The following is a 25,702-nucleotide window of genomic DNA, read 5'->3' as shown; positions in this document are numbered from 1 at the left end:
CCCTCAAGGCGCTCCCAGTGCAGGGATGTGCCCGATTGGGCCCCGAGCGGTGGGTGCTCCTGCGTCACCCGCACCCGCGCCGACCACGCCCCCGGCGAGCAGGATTGGGCAGAATTCCAACGCCCCGTGGGAGGGAGGCAGGGACGGCGGCGGCAGGCGGTTGGGGACCACGCCCACAGCCTAGCGACGCTCTCCCTGGCAACCGGAGCTTGGCAACGGCCCCGCCCCGCTGCGACGTGACGGACGTGTGCGTCACAGCGGCGCGCCGGAAGTGACTGCAGCTGTCGCCAGAAGCCCCGGAAGTTGGTACCGCTGGGGCTTGCTGCTGACTGCCTCCCGGCTCGCGATGGGTTGCGACGGGGGGACCATCCCCAAGAGGCACGAACTGGTGAAGGGGCCCAAGAAGGTTGAGAAGGTCAGTGGCGTGGGCCTGGTGGGGCCTGGGGGTGGTGGGGCCCCCAGGGAGCGCGGGGCGGTGGGGGCGGAGCCAGCGGGTTTGCAGACGTGGCTGCGCCCTTCATCCCGGTGGGAGAACTCAGCCTTAGCCACGGTGTTAATAGCGGCCCTTTGCTGAGTACTTGCCGTTACCGCGCACCCGGCAGTGCGCTTAGCATCGGGGACCTCGCGCCGTTGGCACGGCGGCACACGCTGCCGCCGTCCTCACTTTTCAGACGTGGGCGCGGAGGGGGAAGAGGACCGAGGTGGTGGTCGCGCCGTGAGCGGCACAGCCAGGATTTGCGGCCCAGCCGCCGTGCGTCACAGCGGTGCGAACGGTGCCGCGTGTCGCGCTTTACAGGCGCTGACCGCAGGTTCTCGGGGAGGTCTTCCCGACTCGCCCGCCGGTGGATTAATGTCGGGCCGAGGGGACAGGCAGCTGGTGGCAGCCGGGGACGCTGGCCCCTCTGCAGCTGCCGCGGTGCCCAGCACGGTGGGTACCGCAGCGTGGATAACTGAACTGAGTGACTAGTTCCTGGGCGCACGCGTGGTCGGCGCGCTTGCGGGATGAAGCCGAGGCTCCCATGCGCTTGTCCGGGAGCCTAAGGTTAGCGCGGGCCGTGACCTTTTACCAACGGGAGGCGCCCGGGGCAGTGCTCCACGGGTGGCGGGCCCCTCGGCTCTCCACTACGCTGTGAGCGTTGATAAAGGCTATTGATTTAAGCCGCCGGAGTTTGGCTTTGGGCCTGGGGAATGGCTGGAAGAACAACTGCAGGAGGGTGGTTGTGGGTTTTGTTTTGTGTTGTGAGAAATAGAGAGTCGTGATTAAAAGCATGGTCTCCCGAGCCGGCCTGCTCTTCTCCTCGTTCCTTCATCTGCTTGCTTTGTGACCTTAGACATGTCACCTGACCTCTTGGTGCCTCGCTTTCCTCAACGACACATGTGAAAATACTGAGAACTTGGGTTTTTAGGAGGGCTGAAAGGTTACGTTCCAGAAACTGCTTAGCTCAGTGTCTGGCACGCAGGAAACACGTAAACACGTAAGCACGTGTTGCTGCAAAAATTAAATTTAAGCACATTGTTTTCTTATTTTTTTTTGTTTTCCTGTTTCTTTTTTCTTCCAAATGTGCCATCATGTTAGGTTATTCAGGTTTAGTATTTTAGGAGGGGGAAAGAGTGGGATGTGGAATATCATGTAGGTAAAAATATCATTTGAGGGTTATGGAAGGTCTTATATCTGGATTTTCATACTGTGGATAAGGGTTTGATGTGCCCCTACTGAATAATTTACCAAAAAAACACTTATGTTAAAATTGGTGATTTTATAAAGAATTATAACAGTCTTTGTGCTGATCTTTTTAAACAAAAAAGCCTATCTTTTCAATCCGTAGTCCTTAAATTCCGTTAAAACTTTGGAACCTTTCCCATTGTTAGAAATTAACCTGTACTGCTTGTTTTTTCTGTATGGCTTTCCTAACTTATAGTTAAGATACGAATATTAATATTTATGTATAGCTTGCCTAAGCAGTTGGATAACTTGATATAAACTGTTTCATCGTAGGTGTCATGTTTAGAGGGGACTTTTTGACATAATATTGCTTACTTGGACTTTTTAAATCGCAGCTTCTTGTGTTACTGTTTTTTATTTTTTAAAAATTATGGTGTGATATTATTGAATAAGCCTTTATATGTAGAATTGTGGACCTTATGTCTTTAAGAGGTGAAAATTAATTGGAAGAATTTTTTTTCCTTAGGTTGACAAAGATGCTGAATTGGTGGCCCAATGGAACTATTGTGCTCTAAGTCAAGAAATACTAAGGCGCCCAATAGTTGCCTGTGAACTTGGCAGGTATGGTTCCTTTACATAATCAAGACGAGTTTTGATTAAGTGATTTTTTTTTTTAAGAATTTTAATTTGTAAGTACAGTTACTTATTCTTCAAATGTGAATTCTCTCAAGCAAATTTGTGAAGCCTAGGTTATCATTTTCTGGCTCTAAACATACTTCTACACTTTCCTGTTCGGTTTGGTTTATTTAATCCATGGGTTGAAAACATAGGGGTTAACAGGAGTTAAGTTATAAGCCTAAATGTATGAAGGAGCCATGAGGGGGCAATAGGGAATGGTGGGGACGTGAACTGGCGAGTTCATGTCCTGTCTAAACAGTTCAAGAATGTGGCCTAGTGATTCCAGAACTTCTGATTTCTTTCTTTTCTTTTCTTTCTTTTTTTAAGGAAAAGTTGGAAATGTTTAGTTTTGTATTAAATTTCCCAATTTTAAAATCCTTGTTAAGATCGCATTCAAGCCCTCAGGCTGCCAATTTGCAACCCTTGATTTAAAGTAGTTTCTTTCTTTGTATGATCTGGAAATAGTTGCGAGAGGACGACATTTACTTTTTTAGTAAGGTCGGGTATTTCTGCTACCAGATGTAAATGACCTTGGATTGTACTCAGTTTAGTCCTTCTCCTTTGCCTGAAGGGTAATTGTTGCCAGCATGTTTTGATTCATCCTTATTGTTACAGACTTTATAACAAAGATGCCGTCATTGAGTTTCTGTTGGACAAATCTTCTGGAAAGGCTCTGGGGAAGGCAGCCTCTCACATTAAAAGCATCAAGGTAAGACAGGTGATTCTGAAATGCTCCAAGAGTCTCAGTGGTTACGGTTTAGTTTATAGAATTCGTGTATATTATAGACAACTCAGATAGTTGGAATCCCATTCCCACCCAACAAGCTAAAGGTGTGATTTTGGGGCAGGTCACGTAAAGCTCAAGCCAGACGGCCCCACACCTGTGCTTCCTGTCTTATGAATCTGTTATGATTTAATATGTGTGAAAAATATGTGTGAAAACTCTTAATTTAATATGTTTGAAAAGTCTTAATGTGCTGTACAAATGTTGGGAGGCATTATTTTTGTAGTTAAAACTCAGATACTTGAATTTTTTATTTGGGAGATGCTTTCATAGAATTAGAGAATTTTATAGGTAGATCACTGATAAATCATTGTGGTTATCTTCTACTCACTGGAAGTTCTGACTGGCCATTCAAGTTCTTTCATAAAAGTGGCAAAACAAGTTTTTTAGTTAAGGACATTGTTGAGAGGACAGAGTCTTTCAAATTTGATCAATGGGAGAAAAATCAGAAAAGTAATGAAAAATTTGAGAACTTGTCAAACACGTCACCTCATGCTTCCCAGAAATAACGCCTTGAGGCCACATGGCCAGTTAGTGAGGCTTATACATCAGAACCAGAGCCCCTGATGCCCAGTCTGAGGCTTTGGGTTGGTTTTTTTATTGTTTTTTTCTTTTTTTTTCTTCTCTTTTTAAATTTTTCATTATTATATTAGGCTTTTGTTTGAATTCTTGGCGTGATTATAGAATACAGGATGTGTTCATTTCAGGCAAATTAGTAATTCTGAAACATAGCTAATGGTAGTGCTATACAAATAACTATGTTGATTATTGTCATCCTTTACCTTGGGAAGAGAATCCATTCCTAAAAAACCCACATAGCATAATTATCTTCTCTCAAAAATGTGATTATCATTGAATTTTATTTATACAGTTCTGGGCTTAAAACTCAGTATTCAGTGTAGGTGGTTGAACTTTTCACTTTAATGCAAAAAAAATAATAAACCTTTCAAGGAAATGAAAGGATTCAAACAAGCAATGCAAATATATGAGATTGTCATTCCTGTCAATGAATAGTCCACAAATACTCTGAGCAGAGAACTTGATGAGACACATCCCAGATGGCTTTCCTTCTGAGTTATTCAGCTGCTCTCCAGAATGGTGGAATCAAATGGTGTGGTTAACTCTGAAAAAATGCCTCAAATGCTAAAGTGGGGCTAAGTCATTCCTTGTAAAATTGAATTTTTGAAAACCTGAACGGCTGAATCTTGGAATATGATAGTATTTGCTGGCTAATAGTCTGCCTGTGGCCTCAGCTTTTACTGTCAATTCAACTGTTAAATAAACATGGATGGTCAGTAATCTGGAAGAGCCTCAGTGAGGATTCATCAGCAGAAAGAGAAAGTGTCCCTTTCTGGATGAAACTAATACAACGCTTTCTCTTAGTGGAGTAATTAATTTATCATGTCAGAACTTACTTTTCCTTAAATAGAAAAGTATTTGTAAAATAGAAATTAATTTATTTACTAGTCAGTAGATTTTAAAAATCTTGTTTTCTATCACAATTTATGGTTTAATTAAGATGGATATCTTAATTGGTGGTCAAAGGAAAGTAACTAGGAAGGAGAGGTTTGGTATGGGAAGGTACTAGAAGAACCATTTCTCTGTTGACTTAGGTGGTTATTAAGGATAAGAATGATTCATTTATAAAATGACTTCTTAAAATATTGATGGTTTTTCACAGAATGTGACAGAACTAAGGCTTTCTGATAATCCTGCCTGGGAAGGGGATAAAGGAAACACAAAAGGTGACAAACACGATGACCTCCAGCGAGCACGTTTCATTTGCCCAGTCGTGGGCTTGGAGATGAATGGCCGACACAGGTCTGTCTGGTTAAATAGTCCTGGTACTGTTAAGACTTGTTCCACAGCGTAACGATGACACCAACTTCCTTCAGGTGTCCTTGGGCTTGTATAGTGGCTTAGAGGCAGCAGTGCTCATGACAAGCCCACGTTCACTCTCCGTCAGCCATTAGTAATGTGGCGTCTAAGTCCACTCAACTTGTCCTTGTGTATTTGAGAGTAGGACACCTGAAGGAAAGAGGGGTTTTAAAAATTGCTCATGTGGCACTTATGAGACTTGAGTTAGGTTGTTTGATCTCCTGTGAGAAAGAAAACAAAGGGCAAGTGTTTCCTATCAACCAAATCCCATGTCCCTATGATTGGTGAAAAGTACGCCGTGGGAAACAGTGTTACAGAATGTGTGGTTGGTCAGTCGGCTAAAGGCCCAGCTGATAAGGACGACTTATGTAGCTGGCAAATCCTCTGGCTACAGCATCGGAACTCTGAAGGTTGAGATTTATACTGCAAATGTTAGTGACCTGTACTTTTCTGCCTGCAGAAATATGAATGCTGAATGGGTTTGTAGGTGTCTTTTTATGGGATGTCTCACTACGCCAAAGCTTTAAACTCTTTTCCCACCATTTAGAAATGTTTCATAGTTGGTAGTCCAGAGAGTCATCTGGTATCTTCCATCTAACACATTCCTTGTTAAAAGGTAGTAATTAATTTTTATTATTTTCAACCAGGAAAGTTGGGGCAAAGCATCTCAAGTAAATAAAAACATTTATTGAGCTATTTACAACCACAGTTAACCGGGAGCATTCGGCACAGCTGTGTGCGTTCATTTACGGACATCAGTGTGCTGTGTGTGACAAAACACACCAGAGAGACTAACCACCGTGCTCTGATGTGGAATAACCTATGGCCTTGTGGGTTTCGGGAGAAGGAAAATGGAGGCCCGAGGATCGTCCACTTTTAAAGACTACATTCTTCTTCAAATGTCTGAAATTAAATCATTTATGCCTCTCTCTTAAACTTGGCCATTTAGTAGTAATTATGTGAGGTGATGGATATTTTATTTAGCTAGATTGTGATCATTTCACCATGTATACATATGTTAAATCAAGTTGTACTCCTTAAATGTACACAATTCCTGTTCATCAATTATACCTAAGGAAAGCTGGAAAAAGGAAAAGAAATAATAAAATAAAAAGCTAAAGTTCACCGTTTGGGTCAAGCAGGAACTGTTCTGGGGAGCCAGACTCGTGGACGTAACCCTCCCTCACCTGAGCCCGACACCCGCCAGTATGCTTTCTGTCTCAACAGATTTGCATATTCCGGATATTTCATATAAATAGAAGCATACAGCATGTAACCTTTTGTGTCTGACTTCCCACTTCTTTTTAAGAAAACCATGGTTCACCCCAAAAGAGGAATTTAGCAGAAACAAGCTCATTTCTGGGCTCCTGAGTGGGAGTTACCTATAGCCCGTGGCTCTGATGGTGGCTCCCCCCAGTTTTTCTCTTTCATTTGCTCTTCCCCCTCTCGCTTCCCAGTTAATCGGAGTTTGCCTCTTTCTGCTTTGCCCTCCTCTGTTAATAGGGCCTTCACACTAGAAAATTGAGTCGTTTCTATATCTAGTAAAGTTTGTATAATAAAGATTTAAATATGTGAAAAAATAAAAATTAACTGCCAGTGTCATAAAAACATCCAACCTTTATTTCAAGAAAAGCATAATTTCCTAAATTACTAATAATTAGTAAACATCCATAAAATAGGATTTTGGGAGGTCCTAAACAACATTTAATGAATGTAGTACAAAGTTAATAATTGGGTTTTGTTATGGCAAGCTACAGTTGCTGTAATCTCTAGGGAATTGGAGAACCTTCCTATTGTGGCATTTTTAGAGGAGTGTGTAAAATAAAATGTGAAAGTGCTTTTTGCCCCTCCCCCCAGCCCCAGCCTCCAGTGGTGGCATTATTAGTTGTTTGCTATTTAATACACCCCCACAGACCTTCCCAACACGAACACACCACACTTCCCTCTACCTCTGCAAATAGAAATATAGTGAATGTGTATTCTTCCCACAGTCATGGAATCATGTTACACATATTTTGTAGCTTCTCTTTTTTTTCTACTTCTCTAATTTAAACACGTTTTATGCCCTTAAATAGAGATTAACCTTATTCTTTTTAATCACTGTGTGAGTATTCATAAATGATTTAGCCCTTCCCCTATTGAGGAACAGTTAGGTGGGTTTTCTTGTTACAAGCAGTGCTGTACAGCACAGCTCCGTAAATACACATTTGTGTACTGGCACCCTGTGAGCATGTTTCTTTAGGAGAAATTCTAAAAAGTGATGCTTTACTTGACACTGTCAGATTGTCTTTCTAAAATGTTACACTGTGTTGTCCCCACCCACCAAAGGTGCCTATTTCCTCAGGAAGTTTTCACCTGGATTCCTTGAGTCTCTTTCATTGTTGCCTGATAGGTAGAACGTTATATGTCATTGTTTTGAAGGGCATGTCTTTAATTACAGTTGAGTTTAAGCATCTCTTATATATGTTTTGGCCATTTGTATGTCTTTTGTGAACCACATGTTAATGCCCTCTGCCCATTTTTCTATTGTTTATTATTATTTCTTAAGACCTTTTTGTGTATTTATTATCTCTGAATTGCATATATATTTAAAGTATTTTTTCCTGAGTTCCTATTCTGTCTTTTGACTTTTTACGTCTGTGGGGTTTTTAAAAATGTATTTATTTATTTTTATTTATAGGAGAGACTTTATTCCAAAGACGTATTGCATGGGGGTTGGAATGGGACTATGGCCTGTGTTTATGGTTTTAATTTATGTATACATATTTAGGATGTACTAAATATTAATATTTTTCTTAATGGAACCAAATGTAACCATTTTTCTTTGTGGTTCTTGGCCTTTGTGTAAACTAAACAAATGCTAATTGATAATGAGGGTAACAATTTTTAAATTGGTGTTTAACTCATTCTCCATGTTGGATTATTTCTCCAGGTTTTGTTTCCTGCGGTGCTGTGGGTGCGTGTTCTCTGAACGAGCTTTGAAAGAGATAAAAGCGGAAGTTTGTCACACAGTGAGTTGTTGACATATGTCATTTGTTCCTTCTCGGTAGCTGAGGAAATCAGGTGGTTCAGGGTCCTTTCCTCCATGTGTCATTTCAACACCCTTCAATTCTTTCTGAAACATGCATCTAATTAGTTGTTTGTCTGCTTAAAACCCTTCCACAGACTCAGACTCCCTCTTGTGACAGGTTCCTGCCTGCCTGCCCAGCTCAGGCCAAGCTCGGGCCACTCCCTAACGAGCCACTCTTTGTCCTGTGCCTTTGTTCCCTCTACCCTGACCTGCCAGCCTGGGGTCCTTCCTGGGAACTTTAGTTCCAGAGCGATCACTTCCTCTGTGAACCCTTGTGCTGAACCTCCCTTCCCGGCCGGCCCCTGGGTTTCTTGTTAACTCATGGAGCTCATCAGAATGTAATTGGTGGTTATGTGATGATTTCACCACTGGACCATAAGGGTTTTTCCTTTCTTTTTTTCATAAGACTTTATTTTTTTAGAGAAGTTTTAGGTTCACAGCAAAATTAAGAGGGAAGTAAGGGATTTCCCATATTCCCTCTGCCCCGCCCCCACATGCGCAGCCTCCCCCGCTGTCAGCCTCTCCACCAGAGTGGGACAGTTGACCAACCTATACTGACACATCATCATGTCACCTAGAGTCCCTCGTTTATACTCGGGCTCACTCTTGGTGGTGTGCATTCTATGGTGTGGACTAATATGTAATGACCTGTATCCGTCCTGACAGTATCACACAGAGTACTTCCACTGCTCGTAATAGGATCTCAGTACTTCCACTGCTCGTAACAGGATCACGCAGAGTACTTCCACTGCTCGTAATAGGATCTGAGTACTTCCACTGCTCGTAACAGGATCACGCAGAGTACTTCCACTGCTCGTAATAGGATCTGAGTACTTCCACTGCTCGTAACAGGATCACGCAGAGTACTTCCACTGCTCGTAATAGGATCTCAGTACTTCCACTGCTCGTAACAGGATCACGCAGAGTACTTCCACTGCTCATAATAGGATCTGAGTACTTCCACTGCTCGTAACAGGATCACGCAGAGTACTTCCACTGCTCGTAATAGGATCTCAGTACTTCCACTGCTCGTAACAGGATCACGCAGAGTACTTCCACTGCTCATAATAGGATCTCAGTACTTCCACTGCTCGTAACAGGATCACGCAGAGTACTTCCACTGCTCATAATAGGATCTGAGTACTTCCACTGCTCGTAACAGGATCACGCAGAGTACTTCCACTGCTCGTAATAGGATCTCAGTACTTCCACTGCTCGTAACAGGATCACGCAGAGTACTTCCACTGCTCGTAATAGGATCTCAGTACTTCCACTGCTCATAACAGGATCACGCAGAGTACTTCCACTGCTCGTAATAGGATCTCAGTACTTCCACTGCTCGTAACAGGATCACGCAGAGTACTTTCACTGCCTACAAATATCTGCTCCTCCTGGGAGTGTTTGAGAGCGGGGAGCAAGGCTTGTCCATCTCTTCACCCGAGGGCTTAATCCTCTCCTGGGTGTGTCACATGTCCTCAGTAAATGTTCATATGTGTGAGCAAACAGTTGATGTGAGACTCACCTGCTCAGCTCACTTGAAGGAAATGCTGATGCCTTGGCTTTGACGGTGCTGTCACCACCCGGAACGTTTGTGTCTTTGCTGTTTTGCTGGCCCATGAAAAGCCTGGCATTTAGTTTTTGTTGAGTACCTGTTAGGGCCCAGCCCCTGCCCTAGACACTGTGCGGTGGGATATTGTGGTGGATAAGAGTGAGTCAGTCCTTGCCTGCATGGAACCTACGTTCCAGTTAGAGAGAGAAACACTCAGGTAACTGAGCAAGGCAGTATCAGTTGTGACATGCTAGGAAGGAAACAGAGGGTGACATACAAGAGGGAGAGAGGCCACCTTAGTGGTGGTTGGCAAAGGTACCTCTGGAAGTTTGAGCAAAAGCTCAGAAGTAACAGAGGTCTTTGCTGGTTCAAGGAACAGAAAGTGTAGTGGAGGATGGGGACAGGAGAGAAGGAGATGAGATTGAAGGGTCAGGTATGGGTCACTTCATGTAGGGCCCAGTGGCCACACTGGCGCTTGTGGGTTTTATTCTAAGAACAATAGGAAGCCAGGAGACAGCTTTAAGATAGACCAGATGGACTTTAGTTTTAAAACAATCCCTCTATAAAAGAAGCTGGATATGGAGGAGGAAGCACTGGGTGATACGATACCATTTACCGTGTTTCCCCGAAAAGAAGACCTAGCCGGACCATCAGCTCTAATGCGTCTTTTGGAGCAAAAATTAATATAGGACCCGGTCTTATTTTACTATAAGACCAGGTGTAATACAATACAATAATTATAATATAATTATAATACTGGTTTTTATATTTTGCTCCAAAAGATGCATTAGAGCTGATGGTCTGACTAAGTCTTATTTTCGGGGAAACACGGGATTTGGGACTCAGAAACAATCAAAAGATAATTGGTGATAAAGAAGTCAGTTTGGGGAGAATATGAATAAAGCTATTATAGAATTTGGAATCCATCTCATTAAGCTTCTACAAAAGAAAGGAAGTTCAAAGAATGCATTCAGGAATTGATTTATGTCATTTATTCACCAGCACTTATTATCTCTCCTGTATTAAAGGTGATTGGTATACAGGTGTTCCCAGGGGGAACAGGATGTAGGTGACACACCCCTGTGCCCCAGGAGACTGCAGTCCTGCAGGAATCCCACGTTACATGAAAGTCCCATTCGGCTTTGTTATTTGAGGCCAGTACCAGGTGAATGGGAAAGTTGTTACTGGAGTTCAGGGGCCAGGCACTCGTTCTGACTGCTGGTGAGCGGTGGCTTTATGAAGGAGGAGGCGTCTGTCCTGGGGCGTGAGGACAAAGCGTGGTTGTCATCAGGCAGACCTTCCCAGAGATTGGGACAGGACTGGTGGGGGTAGGATTGCTGGCCGGCTGGTGCCCAGACAGGACCCCAGACAGCCCTACGGACAGCACACAGGGATGCGGGGACACCCACTTCAGCGCTCCTTCAGACTGTCTGCTTGCCTCAAGGAGAAAGTCTCCGTTCGGTCCTGGTATGTTTTTAGCACCTCTCTAACCCACTGAGCTCCTGACAGGGTGGATCTGACGTTCAGAGCCTGGGCAGGCAGGGGCTAGTGAGACTTGTTCTGTGTTCTCTGCCATCTTTACGGCAAGGGGAACTGTTTTGTATTTATGGTAGGACAGAAATGTAAGTAGAAACAATGGTAGATTGAAAGAAAAATGTTAAGATCTGACAGTACATTCAGGGGATGCCTGAAGTTCGTGAGAAGCTGTTATAAGTGATGGTGGGTACGTCGTCGGGGAGGGGAGGGGATGTTGAGAGGAGGAGCGGGAGGAGGAGAGCAGCAGCTGAGTTCCCGGGGAGGAAGTGGCCCAGGCAGCCTGCAAGATGGAGGCACCGGGCGTAGTCACAGCCTGGGCTGGCCAGGACGGAGGCGCCGGGGATGTGGGAGCAGGGAGAGGCCAGAGATGAGAGGTGGACTGGGCAGCGGAAACTTCGAGTGTCAGACTGAGGAGCCATTGATGCCTTCGGGGGCATGACTGTGTGGACTCGTGCAGGATGGACAGAGATAAAAGACTGAACAAGCGCAAGAATTTGACAGCAGGTCTGAAAAAGGAGCCTGTGTGAGAAGCTTGACCAGGAGCAGGAACTCAGCTGGCGTGGGATCCCACAGAGCGCGACTGGCCCAGTGCAAATGCTCTGTGTTCCGATGTGTGTGTGTGTTTTAGCAAATAGTATTAGGATGTTGTTTAAGTGTTAGATGCAATCGTGAGTACACTCAGGACGTCTACTTGAAAGAATGTGAATATCAGAAGCTGGGAAATTAAGCAGAAATTTATTTCAGAAGCCAAATGTCCTAAATCGATGGTTCCCAAACTAGAGTATGCTTTAAAATCATCACAGTAGTTTGTTAAATTTCCATTCCTTATCTCAGACACATGAAATCAAAATCTTGAGGTGACTGTGGACCCCCACGGAGTTCTAATTTTATGTAAGAGTTCCCAGAATGGGCTGTTAGGTTTGCGGGACTCACTGATCCAAAACAGTGGAACTTTTGTCCTACCCACAATGGTGACCATCTCTTAGATTGGTGAGCCATTTTCCTTTGCATTGGCTAACCTTAAACATCATATTAGTGACCACGTCGACAAACATGCATAACAGGGCTTTACAGAGAAGGTGATTTTATGTCATGGAAACGTGCTGTTTTGAGAGAACTCTGTAGTCATTTTGCTTGTGCTTGGGAAATTTTGCTGAGTGCTTGCAAACGTTTGAAAGTCTGTACCTGAGCACTTCAAGGGAAGGAAAGGAAGCAGCGGAAAGGGGAACTGACTGTGTCAGGGTTGCATAAGGAGAAGCAGACACTAGAAGAGGACCAGGAGCATGGCTCCTGTCTGCTAGTAGGGGTGGCCGTGGCTGTCGAGACCTCCTGCAGGTGAGGCAAGACCCTGGCTGTAATTTAGCAATATCTCAGGGAGGCAATTTCCTTAAAAATAAATCTGTTGTCAGAAAAGCAAGATAGTAAGCACTTTACACTTACATAATCTATATAAAAATTGCTTTTGCATAGCTAGATTGAATACTCCACGTATTAGTTTGCTACGGTTGCCATAACAAGGTACCACAAACTGGGTGATTTAACAGAAATTTACTGTCTCTTGGTTCTGGAGACTGGAAATCCGAAATCATAGTGTTAGCAGGGCTGGCTCCTTCTGTGGGATGTGACAGAGTCTGTCCCAGGCCTCTCCCTGACTTGTACATGGCTGTCTTCTCTGTGTCTTTTCATAGGCCTTTCCTCCGTGGACTCTGTCTGTCTGTCCAAATTTCCCCTTTTCATAAGGACACCAGTCATGTTGGATTAGGGCCCACCCTGGTGACTGCAGCTTAACTAATGACCTCTACAGGGACCTGATTTCCAAAGGTCACATTCTGATGTACTGGGGTTATGACTTCAGCATCTGGAGGTAGGGGGGCACACAATTCAACCAATAACACTATACAATGTAGAAAATCATAGAGCGTGGGAGATTCACTGGCACACTTGAGTGAGTCATTCATTCATTCATTTATTCAGCCAGGATTTACAGCCTGTTATGGCTCACATATCAGTGCTGGCTTGGGAGTATCACTTCACCTGTCTGGGGTTTAGGTTCTAATATATAAAATGAAGAAAGTAGAGTAAATTCTCGGACGCTTTCCTTTTAGACCCAAATTCCAAACAATAACATTTTTAAATGAGGAAGAAAACTAAATGACAAATTGGTATACTGTTATCAGGAACCAAACTCATACTTCTAATTTAAAGTCTCACGTTTAGTAATACTAAGTGTATCAGTCAAGCTTGGCTAACTGCTGTGACAAACGGTAGCACAGTGAAAGTTCCTGGTTGGCCAGCTTTCTTCTAAAGGACACTCAAGGACTCAGGCTCCTGCTGTCTTGTAGCGCTGACCTCCTCTGATTTTTGGAGTATTCTCCATTAAATTGACTGATGGGGACAGAGAAGGGAACATCCAGCTTAGGAAGTTTTTATGAGCCGGGCCTGGACTTGATGATCATCACTTCTGCTCACATTCCATTGGCCAGAACTCAGTCATGTGGCCACACCTAACTGCAAGGGAGCCTGGGAAATGTAGTCTGGCTGGATGCCCAGGAAGACCAGGTGAAGACCAGCCATTTCTACCAACTCTGCCAAAAGAATGATGGCACAGTTTCAGGAACTGTAGTCTGTTGTGACAGTGTGAACGACGTGAGGTAAAGCCACAGTGTCAAAGTCTAAAATATTTTCTTTCATTTTTTAGATAATATCTGAAATTTAGAGACATCAATGTCCTAAGTACAATGTCAGGAACCTCTGATATTTGGGGTATGCATTTTCTCTACTTTTCACTCTGTTGTTCTATCTACATTTGGCTTTTCAGTTCACTAGAAGAGACTCGGGGGGGTTGAAATAACTCTGGTTTTGTGTTCTAAAATACATGCACAGTGTGCACCTTTGATTTCGGTAAACAGGGTCCAAAGAGATGTAGTTGCTAGGTTTTTTGTGTTTTCAATGTAAACGAATCACTAGCCAAAAAATTAATTGTATTCCGCACTGTGTTCCTTCCTTCCTGTAATAAGAAGCAGCACATTGGCGTGATTACAGGTTGCAGAATAAATGATGTGCTTGTTACTCAAAGCAGGACCTATGGTCCTACAGCGTTGGCGTCACCTGGGAGGTGTTGTTTTCTCTTTTTAAGACATGCAGCCTCCCCAACCCCTCTCCCGACCTGCAGAATCAGAATCTGCATTTTACCAAGACCCCACAGGATTCGTGTGCACAGTCAGGTTTGAGGAGCACTGATCTACGTTCTAGAGGTGATCGGTAGCATTTGACTTGCTAGCTCTCTGGCTTCATTTTTTTGGTCTTTGTAGTAGGCGAGTAGGGTGTGTGGATGTTTTAAACTCACAAGTAAAACAAAAACGTACACCCATACTGTTGGGTTTTTTGGTTTTTTTCGAGTTCTTTTTTTCGAGTTCTTTTAATGGGTGAGGAGTGGAGTGGAAAGGGGTGAAAATAAATTAGGGAAGGGGAATATCTTCAAAAGTGGTTGGCAAATTCTGATTTTCAGGCTCTGCTTCCAGGTTATTTTAGCTTTCTGCCATCTTTATGGTCTTTGTGGATATTAAGGCTGAGAAATTGCATAATACCCAGCACAGACTTTTACATGTAAGAAAACTCTAATAGAACATGTTGAACAGTAGACTCTGCATGTTAGCAAGAAGCCTCTGTTCCCAGACAGCTAGAGAAATTATCTCAAGATCCTTGTTAATACATCGCCTTCACGATACAGTCCATAGCAGTTTATTTCAGACATTGTTTACATGGGATTTGATTGTGTTTGTTTACTTCACAAGTGAACACAGTGACAGCCCGACTCAGGGCAGCGCGAGCAGCAGCTTCTTGTCGTTGGTTCTGGTGCTCATGGAGGCTGCTGCTGTACCTTGGCCGCCCCGGCCTGTCCCGTGCCTCCTAGCCTCCCCCTCCACTGCTCCAAACAAGCTCTGTTCTTATTCTCACCTGAGCCTGGATCGAAGTGTTGGAAGGATCTCGATTTTCAGCAGCCGTTTACTGAAGCAGGCAGCCCTCCAGGGGGCTTATCTGTGTCACCAGCAGTACCTTGAGATTCTTTTCCTCGTGATTTCTTTCTCAAAGCGATAGAAGTGGCCTATAATCAGTAGCAAAGTGTTGTCAATAGCATTTTTCTCAATTCATTATAGGACTAACTTGTATCAAAGAATCATATCCCCGTCTTCTTTGGTTGAATGCTCTCTTAAGTCAAGGAAACAGAATGATACCAGTAAGAAAGCAAACCCTCTTTATAACGTCCAGCTCAGCCGTTCAGTTTCACATCAAAACGAGTCTGCTGTGGAAACCGCCAGTGTGGCTCCACAGAAACCTCTGCCTGCCACAGCGCTCTCAGTCTGTGCCGCCTCTCCAGACACGTGACCACAAGAGGGTCTGTTGAAGAGTCGAATTTGCTGGCAAACAGAGAAGGCGATTGAATGATCCACAGCAAGTCTCTTGGCCCATATACACAGCTCTCCTGGACAAAACGGCCTGCAAAAAGAAATCCCAAGACTTAGCTGCCTTTGTTCCCTCGTCAGTTTCCATTCACATAAAAAAACTGACGCGCTGCTTCTGAGGTCATCTGGGAGTCGTCTTCGCTCCCCAGGCGTTCACATCACATATGATTTCCATGATTGCTCGGGTGGGCTTTATGTTGGATTTTGAATTTACGATGGAAGGGAAGTTTTCATTCTTTTTGTCAGTGCTCTCCAAAGTGTTGAATGACTACTTTAGGTGACTACAGTGAAATTTTAGCTAGTCATGAACCCAAGGGAGATGTAACAACTAAAATCTAGATGCTGATAGCTTCTGTTTTACATTCCATGAACTTTTAAGCCTTTTCCTGGATTGTGGGTAGTTCATAAAAATTGGCATTGATTTTAATAAGTCATTACTTCAATCCCTATTGGTTTTGCAGAGTTAGTGTTGGATATAAATGGATTGAAATGGGAATTACAGTAGAAGCCCGTGCTGATTGGATCCCTTCAAGGTGAACTCAGTAGCATGTTTTATGTGCCTGACACTGTGCTGGGCTCCTCCTCTCTTATCCTCCCACCGACACTGAGATGGTCCTGTCATCACCTTCAGTGTGAGGACAGTGAGTTCTCAGCTTGTTTGCTAGAGAAAGTTCTGTTCATCTTGGAGACCTTCCTCTTTGCTCAGCTCTCTCCCCTTGCCACGCCACTCATTCTACTTCTAAAAACCTATCTTAAGGAGATACTATTTTTAAAAAGGGACGTAACTGCATGCACAAAAATGTCGAGTAAGACTGAAATAATCAGAAAGAACCTTCCCCATACTGAGCAAGTATTCATTGAATAAAGGGCCTAGAACTGGGACGTAGTAAGTATCATGTAAACGGCAGCTGTTATCATGGATGGCAGACATTCTTGGTACAATGTCAGTAGACTTCCATTTAACCAACTGAAAAGTATAAATATGAAGACAAGCACTGTGAAAAGCTTAGGACATGGAGAAAAAAGAATCATGGACCCTGATTACAACTGGATAACTGATTTTTGTACATATGGGTTCAAACTGGAAGGGAACACAAATATTTTGCTGTATATTCCAGAATGTTACTGCTTAACCAGATTAAACAATTTATCTCCATTTTCTGGACTGCAGGTGGGACATATGACAGTGTCTACCTCTTAGGGCCATTGGGGACGGGGGACGGGGCGGATGGATGCCAGCTTCCCACTGAGCCTGGCCCAGGGAGGTGCTCAGTGCTTGCGTGGGATTAGGGTTCCTTAGTGCTCGCCAGCCCCAGGGTAATGGCACTCCCAGACCATGAACGCCGGGTGCTCTGTCCATGTACTTGTAGGTTTGTCCTAAAAAAGTCACTATGGCCACAGCAGTGAAAATGATGGTGTGTTATTTCTATTGGGCTCTGGGCTCAGAATGATGTCCAAAGCATCCTACAAGTTAACAGGTTTTTTCTACAACTGTCTGAGCTTATTAGACTAATTTGAATTCAGAGACTGTCCAGCTGTCCAGTACAGATGTCTTAATCGCAACGTGCTGATTCCTAAAATGTGTGTGTGATTTTTCAGCCGCTTTGATATGAAGAGGCAGACTTGATTTTAGGCTGTCCCCTCAAAGGAAGCACAAAAATGACATTTTTAGTATTGGCACCCAATGCGAACTAAGGATCTGGATGTGGCCCTGAGGCTGAGTTAGTCTCTCCCCTGTGAGCAATGAAGAAATAAATGGTGGCATTAAAACCGTAAACTCTAATTGGTCTCATACCTGAAAATATTCCACTTTTATTTTCTTCCAAAAAATGAGGACAATTTTTGAAAGAAAAAGATGCTGCTACACCTGCATTTTACAGTATTACTGGCATTCCAGTATTTCTACTTTAAAACCATAGAGGAGGCAAAGAGAAGCATTTTGTTGTAATAACAATACCTGTTCAGCCTGTGCCATTCGTGCCCTGCTCCCAGGTATGAAGCACTTACCACAGGGTGTTTCTCACGCCCCTGGGGTGGGGGTCCTGGCTGTGCCCCATCCACGGGCTTTTCTCTCCATCACTTGCTGCTGGTCTTGCGGTGGCTGCAGCTTAAATCACAGGAACGAAGTTGCTTGGCAGGTTTTGTTCCCCTCTCATCCCTGGAGGATTTTATTCTTGTTGATTCTGTAGATTGAAAACTAGTGCTGCTTTTGCGTCTCTGAGTGTTTCTTCAGGACCGGAACACCCCTTACAACACAGAATGAGACGGTAGCACCAGACGCTGGGCCAGAGGGTAACTCTCACATTCCGAAAGCCGAGTGAAGTCCTGGCTGTCGTGGGTCCAATTCTTTAAAAGCTTGCAAAAGTAGGAGGCCAGCTGTGGTTATCTGCCCCCTTTTCATTGAAGGGATAAACACAAGTCACTTACCAATCTTGCAGGCTCCCTGAGTAGCATTGGGAGCAATCCGAGTGTGTCAGCATGGCTCTGCAGGGGACCTGACGCCCAGGCTGCAGGTCAGTGTCCTCTGGAGCCCAGGCACCTGCGAGGTGAGGCCCTGCTCACCGTTACTGGGCCCTCCCCGCGTCAGTCTCCTCCGTGGACACGTCACTAACATACTTCCTGTCTGGCTGCGAAACGTCTCTCACTTGCTGGCACTGCCTTTAGGCTTCCCACAGACACATTGATTAGGGGACTGAAGCCTGGAGACATCATTGCACACCAGGGAGACGTACCTGCCTCCCGCGTACGTGCGCACACCTGAGGTGCATGCTTCGTCGGAGGACAGATGTGCTTCACCTGGACCGGCTGCCTCGAGACGTATTACTCTGAGGCAGAACAGGTGTGCTGTTGCTACAGGGAGGCTGCTTAATTGCCAGGAAGGATGGGGGGAGGGGGGAGGGGGCAGGGCCAGCAGGAAACTGCTGAGGAGCAGCAAGCTACGATACCTACATTTGTATCACAGACCAGTGGAACCAGCTCACGGGGCTGTGGCCCTGCTGTGTGTGCGTGTGACGTGCGTGCTGTCTGTATACAATAGCTCAGTCCAGCCTCTCAGCGGGGAGACCCCGAATGCATTTGTGTGGAGATGTTCAGAGTCCAGGGGCCGAGGAGCTACTGTTATCTGGTGACGATCAGGAAGGGAAAGACCCTTTCACACCGGGAAGGCCAAGGCCGCCCTGCCAGCTCTGAAGTCCTGCTGCAGCTTGTCTCCGGCACCCCACCCCGAGGGTGCGTTTTAAACGTCGTCCGTTCTGCGGGACCCACTGGGCAGTGATTGGTGCTGGACATCACCTGGTACTTCATATCCTTAACTCAAAAGGAGGAAGACCCTCTAAGCCAAAAAGCATTGGAAGAAAGAAACCAAGAAAATGGTGGTGTTACCTACGTACCGCTTTGCACTTCCACAGCTCCAAGGAAAATGTAGAATAAAAGCCAGACATACTAGAGAAACTATTGTAATAAATGGACAAAACACTAATAGACTTACTGTGTCAACTTATACAGATTAAAATTTAAAAAAAATGAAAATCCTAATAAGTAAAGTGGACATGTAGCATATACCTGTAATTTATAAAAGAGGTAATATGAATGCGGGAGGAGGTTTGTTTCTTAAAGCCAAAAAAGAGCTGTCTTTGTACCTTTCAGATTAGCAGTTGTTTTTTTCCCTTCAAATTATTTGGTGTGATGGGTCCACTCACATGTTGTAAGAAGTCTAAAGTTCATGTCACCTTTTAGGGGAGCGATTTGGCTTTAAAATTTCGTTCCTTTCATTCTGGTTTGAAATACTTCTCTAGGCTGTGTCATCATTCATTCATTCAGCAGTTATTTACCGAGTGTCCACTGTGTTCCAGACCCTGGGCTGTGACCATGAAAAATAAAAGACAAGGTCCCTCCCACTTGGAGCTTCCAGTGTGACGGCGAGGAAGCCCGGCTCTAAAAGTCAGCGCACACACACGGGCATGCGTCCATCAGTATAAGTACTATACTCAGGGGACAGAGCAGGTTCCGTGGACGACAGTACAGCATGCAGACGTCTTCCCAAGTGCTGTTTGTAAGGACCGAGAAAGCACTGTTCCATTTGTCTGTGATACAGATGTCCAGTATTGTAGCTCAGTGCTCCTGATGCTACCACTCTTTCCTCAGCGGTTACCTGCGGGCCCTTATTTTAATACTTTTGTGTTTTAATTAACATCCAGAGGTCTTATGAATATACAAATTCTAGTCTGCTTTTTCTTTTAACATGTGATAAACATTTTCTACATTGTCAAAAACTAACTGTATACTCCTTCCTCCTTTTTTAGGAATGTGGTATGATCTATGTAACCATTTCCCCCCATTTTTTTGACATCTAAGTTACAAGTAATAAAAGGAAGCAAAATTTAAAATGAATATATGATTTCAGCAGTGCGGTAACAGTAGTACGTGGGGAAACACATTTGCAGGAAAACATGGATGTTTTTCACTTTGCATATGTGTTACTTTTATAAGCAGAGAGGGAGGGTCAGTCCCTTTGGGCCAGCTGTGCCTTCTCAGCAGCGCTGCCACCCCTTCTGAAGTGACCCTCTGCCTTTCAGTCCACGGAGAAGAGCCCCCGCCTGGCAGCAGGCATTGTGACAGAAACCTGCCTCTTGCCCTGCTTTTGTTTGCCCTCAACAGACGGGCCGCTCCACCCAAGCTCCTGGGGTTAGGCAGAAGCCTCCCAAGGTCAGGTGCACACCAAGAACAAGTGACAGGACCTGTGGCCAGTGGGAGGGTCATGTGTCCGGCCTCCAGGGAGCAGACCTCAGGTCCAGGCAGCTGAGGCTTTGAGGGTGTGGGTCTGCTTTTAATGGATATTTTGAATTTTGGAGACAAAGAGCAAGATGTCTCAAGTTTTAATGTGAGAGGTTCCCAACTTTGTAGTGGCTAATTCAACGTGAAAAATACAACTCCAGGCACAACTGTATGCCGAACGGGATCTGCGATCATATCTAGACGACTAAACATCTTGAGAAAGGAGACGGCTGACAAGATAGGAACGAGGGGCAGCAGGAGTGGTGGCAGGAAGCCAGGAGGGAGAGCAAACGGGAACAGACACCTGCCTCTGGGTTGTATTTGTCCGAGGGCTATTTACTCCAGAGCCCCGGCGCCAAGCCCCATGGGCCTCGTCTGCCACCTGATTCTGTTCCTGCAGATTCTTCCTCATTCCCTCTCCCAGGACGACGCCCCGGGAGAAGGCTTTTGTAGGTCAAAGGAAGGTCTCTTCAGTCATGAAAGCTTACCTTGAAAAGGAGATGAGTTTGACCCAAAGCGATGGGTTTTGGAGACAGAACCACAATAAATTATAACCTAGCAAAGGCAGCAGACCCAGGAGCTGGCTAGGCCAACATGCCGGGGGGACAAGAATAGCTTCCCAGGAGCTTGGGGGGCAGCAGTTGGGCTGAGAGTGAGGGTCCAAGGGTGCCTGCCCTCTGCGTGGTGATGAATCTGTCTCCTTTCTTTTGCTCTCCAGTGTGGGGCTGCCTTCCAGGACGACGATGTCATCGTGCTCAACGGCACCAAGGAGGACGTGGAAATGCTGAAGAGCAGGATGGAGGAGAGAAGGCTGAGAGCGAGGCTGGGAAAGGTAATGGCTCCTTGTGGGTGTCCCTCACCTTCCCGGAGTCCTGGCCCAGAGTCCTGGGCCAGTGTTCAGGTTCTGCCCAGCCGCCTCCGTGCTCAGAGCCCATTGCAAACCACCAAGCTACATTGCTGGCGGCTGCTTCCCGTTTACAACCCGGAAGCGCCTGGGCTCCAGAAGGTTCCAGTCCAGGCTAGGCCCCACGGGAATGGCGGTCAGCGCGACTGCCGTGCTCTCATTGATTGCAAAGCGTGCAGTCAGCCCTCTGTAGCCTCTGGTTTTCATCAGTGGATTCACCCAAAACATGGGTTAAAAATATTTGGGGGTAGGAGAAGGAAATCCCAGAAAGTTTCAGAAAGCAAGCAAAACTTGAATTTGCCACCCGCCAAGCGCGCTGCTGAATGTACACAAATGAAGTGATGTGAGGGCACACCTCCTGTAGACTGTAGACTGTATGCAAATACAGGTCATGTGCAAACACGCCGCCATTTCACGTAAGGGACTTCAGCACCCTTGAAGTTCGGTATCCGCGAGGGTTCTGGGACCACCCCCACCCCCTGCATGTGCTGAGAGACAACTGTACAGACTTGGTGTTCATAACTTGTAAGATAAAGGAAAAGGGGAGTCCCCATCACCCCAGCACAGATTTGAGTGTCCCGGGGGTCACCTGGAGACCTGGGTGGTCCTGGGCACCTGCGTTTCCCACCCACTGCTGAGCGTGCAGCCCCTCGGGCAGCACTTTGAGTAGCGAGGAATATTTAAAGGGCTGAGCACAGATTTCAAAGTGAATCTATGTAAGTGCGTTCATTCTAAGTTAGTTTTCTAAATTACTATGATTTTATTATCATACGAGCAGAAAAGAGAAAGAAAAAGGCTTGAGCTGTTTTGACAAAGGACAGTTACCAAAAAGGATGTGACTGTTCTTCATTGATGAAGTTCAGTTTTTAAAAAGCACCAAAGGCAAAAATTGTGTTTTGAAGGAAGGTCCCGGAGACGTTTGTGTGGTCGCCGTTCACCATCTGACTTTAGTGAGTTGTCTCCTCTGTCCCAGGCTTCCTGCCAAGTTGTCCAAAGCCTGGGGGAACCAACATGCCCCTCTCTGCAAAATACTCACCAGAGCTTCTGGGAACGCCTCCTAGATACTGCTACCAGGATACCAAAATATTTCCCAAATACACTCGCAGCTGGAAACAGGACTAGCATTTCGTCTGACTCCTACTGCTTGTGCTTTTCAAATAACAGCTATGAACAGAGAACTGAGAAATCAAGTCTTGTCTCTTTTTTTTGAAGGCCAAGGCATTGCTTACCCTCGGATTTGCATGTGTGAAATAACAGGAAGTTTTTGTCATGTACAGGTGTTACAAGTTCCATTGCATGTATACATATATGCAAGAAGACATACATATACGAGAAGACATATATATATATATATATATATATATATATATATGCCTTCTTGCCATGTTTTCCACGCTGGGAACCTAATTAGGCTGTCTATCTGTATGTGTAGCACCATCTTTTGGCTACTTAGGAAAATGGCACTTTTAAAGTAAATTCTCTGAACGTGGTCCTGTTTGTCCTTTCTGTGATGGAATCAATTCTAACAGAGCTGTATGGGTTTAGAATGGTTGGTTTCATTTAAAAAATCTTTGCTGACCAATATGTTATGAGCGACAGAATTCTAGCGCCCCAAAATCTGACAAGAGTAACCCAAAGTTTAAGATTGGCTAACGTGTCTGGTAGTGTAAGCCTTAAATCCTTATAGTTAAATAAATATCAAGGCAGTGTGACAACTTTGAAAAAGTCTTATTTTGATGGGCAAGATTCAGCACACGCGTATCCTGGCTGGACACGTTCCCGCGTGTACTTTATGTTAGTCTTCATTTAACTGCTCTTTGTGGACGATGAATTGTCCCCATTAACCTTGACCATTACGACTGAAATCTGTCATCATTAAAAATTTTTGAAAATGTGATTTTGGAATATAAAACTTCAGCGGATCTCTACAGACATATTCATTCCTGTGTGAGGCAAAAGTGCATAGCTGGAAACCCATGCCAAGGGTCAAGGTTTAGAATTAAGGGCATGTCAAGGTCGTCTTCAGAACAAGCACCCGCCATCATGTAGGAACTGCATCTGCCTGTGGGCTCCTGGGAGGCCAGGGAACCGCTGACGTGAAGTGAGGGCAGCCGAGCACCTGCAACTTCCTCTGTCTTTTTACAGAAAGCAAAGAAACCCAAGGCGGCAGAGTCTGTATCCAAGCCGGATGTCAGTGAAGGTAAGAGGCTAAGAGGGCCATGTTACAGCAAAATAAGACTGTAGGCCTGTGGCCTAAGGAAGCTCATGCTTTTGATTTTGTTTTGCTCTCTTTGTTCTTTTTGCAGAATCCGCAGGACCATCAAAAATTAAGGCCGGGAAGCCTGAAGAAACCACCCTTGATTCTAGAGAGAAGAAAATCACCCCAGCTTCCAAAAGTGCAGGTGGGTCCCCCTGAGACCACAGGGGGCTGGTTATGTCAGCCTTACTGGAATGAATTTGGAAACGCAGGCTTGTCCTGAGTCATGTCTCTAATTCGTTGGTTGAGCTCTCGTGGGGAACTAAGAAACAGTCACTGTACCCCAAGGCAGTAGTTCATCAGGGTCGCTGGCGTCTGGCTTTCCTGTGGTGTGTGCACGTGGTGCCCGGCTGGTGGACTGGGGCTCACAGGGCTGAGCAGGCTGTTCCCGACCCTTTAGGGCGGAGGTTTTGTCCCCCACACATGGCCCTCGGGGCCAGGCTTCCCCCCCCACCTGCCTCTTGGCCAGCTGGTCAGAGCTGTATGGCGTATAGTCCAGAATTCAGTGCATTCCTCCTGAAACTCACGAATTTTAACTCAAAAAAGACAAAAAAAGTATTTATTTCACAAAAAGGGAAGCACAGATTCATTAGGTAAAAGACCATATGAACTTGTGCGTAAGTCGCATCAGCAGTGGCTAACGGGGTCCGGTGCCGGGTCTACCTGCAGCAGCCGCCTGGGGCCTCCTCTTCCCCTCACCGCGCCCCCTCCCCCCCAGGCTACCTCCCATCCCAGCAAGATCTGATTCATGTCACGCACAGACCTGAGGCCAGTGTGAGCACATCACGAGTAGTGTGACTTTAAGTGACAGATTTAAATGCTTCTGCGGGTTGGTGATGAGATGGTGTATTTCTACCTTCATCCTAAGAGGAGGAAGGAAATCCCTGGGAGTAACACTTACCTTTTCCCATTTGAGAATGTGATATTTGGAATGACCTTTCATCCCAACCTTAAAGCGTCTGGTTTCCATTTTTCCAGCAGCTGCAGCAAATGGGAGTTCTTCTGGAAGAGTCGGGAAGCCTCCATGTGGAGCCGCAAAGAGGTCCATTGCCGACAGCGAGGAATCTGAGGCTTACAAATCCCTCTTCACCACCCACAGCTCTGCCAAGCGCTCCAAGGAGGAGTCAGCCCACTGGGTCACCCACACGTCCTACTGCTTCTGAAGCCCCAGCCCGCCGTCCCCACGCAGCCCGCTCAGACCCCATGGGGCAGCTGGTGTGGGCGCTGGCTGTGCTGCGGAGTCCCTGCTAGGTCTCCCTTTGCACGATGTCACAGTTGTCCTCCCCACCTCGGAACCGGCGTGGCCACTCGTGTCTGTGAGACTCGGGGTTCTGGGAGAAGGCGTGGTGGGCGCCTGCCCCCTCACCCTGTCCCGCAGGCCCAGTGCTCACTTCTGCCTGTAGATATACGTGGACCTGCCCACGGGCAGGGATGTCGTGTCGGCCACCTGTGCTTGAAATCCTGAGGTTCCTGGCAGCGCATGGGTGTGTGCTCGGCTCATTTTGACGGAAATGCTAATGGTATTGCTGCCAACAGTTACCGAAATAGAGCTGGGGAAGGACGAGTTTCCAATGCACTCTGCCCGCCGGGGGCATGTCTCCTCACCGGCTCAGGACGTAGGGGAGGTTTCCTCTGTCATCATTTTCAAGGTAGAAGAGATTGAGTTGGGCACCTGACGATTTGACACAAAAATAAAGCAAGTCTGCCTTTTCTCTCCTCTGTCTGTATTTTTGTTCTTCTGTCCTCTACTCACGTTTTGGTAAGAGAATTCCAGCCATTCCATCGCTAGCGACGGGAGTAACTGCAGGACGTTAGGTGGATTCCACCAGACAGTGTCCTCAGCTTCCAAACCGCATCTCAACACCCTTCCCCTCAAGGTCAGCTTCCCCCCTCCCCACCACGCTCTTCCTGCTCTGCCACTGCTCCTCTGCTAGTGGGAAGTGCTTTCGTCTTTCAAGTTCACTGTAAACCAAAAAACGTGATTCCTATCATTAAGTACACAACAACCTTTCCAAACAACGAAGCTTCCTGAGCATGTCTGTCTGGGTTCGAATTCGTAAATCAAGTCTGTCCCTTCGTGCGTCACACCGTAACCACTAAATCTTAGAGCACCATGTGGGGTAGTTAAAATGCAGGGTACCTGCAGA

General features: G+C 45.7%; 1 protein-coding gene across 3 annotated transcripts; it reads left to right on the top strand.

Annotated features, from left to right (window-relative positions):
• The first annotated feature begins 255 nt into the window (after nt 1-255).
• Nucleotides 256-25,267, top strand: RTF2 (replication termination factor 2). Of its 3 annotated transcripts, none has more exons than XM_081033289.1 (9): nt 256-415; nt 2,190-2,284; nt 2,957-3,050; nt 4,807-4,946; nt 7,936-8,014; nt 21,113-21,226; nt 23,444-23,498; nt 23,605-23,700; nt 24,534-25,267. In XM_081033289.1, exons 1-9 carry the CDS (start codon nt 347-349, stop codon nt 24,716-24,718), a joined length of 927 nt encoding a protein of 308 aa, XP_080889415.1. In that variant the 5' UTR covers nt 256-346; the 3' UTR covers nt 24,719-25,267. The 3 variants fall into 3 exon arrangements, with proteins under 3 accessions (XP_080889415.1, XP_080889416.1, XP_080889417.1); XM_081033290.1 differs by having other exon boundaries at nt 269-415; nt 24,537-25,267; XM_081033291.1 differs by lacking the exon at nt 23,444-23,498 and having other exon boundaries at nt 269-415.
• Nucleotides 25,268-25,702: the final 435 nt, after the last annotated feature.

Source organism: Rhinolophus hipposideros, assembly GCF_964194185.1.
Source record: "Rhinolophus hipposideros genome assembly, chromosome: 22".
NCBI lineage: Eukaryota > Metazoa > Chordata > Mammalia > Chiroptera > Rhinolophidae > Rhinolophus > Rhinolophus hipposideros.
The sequence above is the reverse complement of the archived record's forward strand: the minus strand, read 5'-3'. Positions and strand labels throughout refer to the sequence as shown.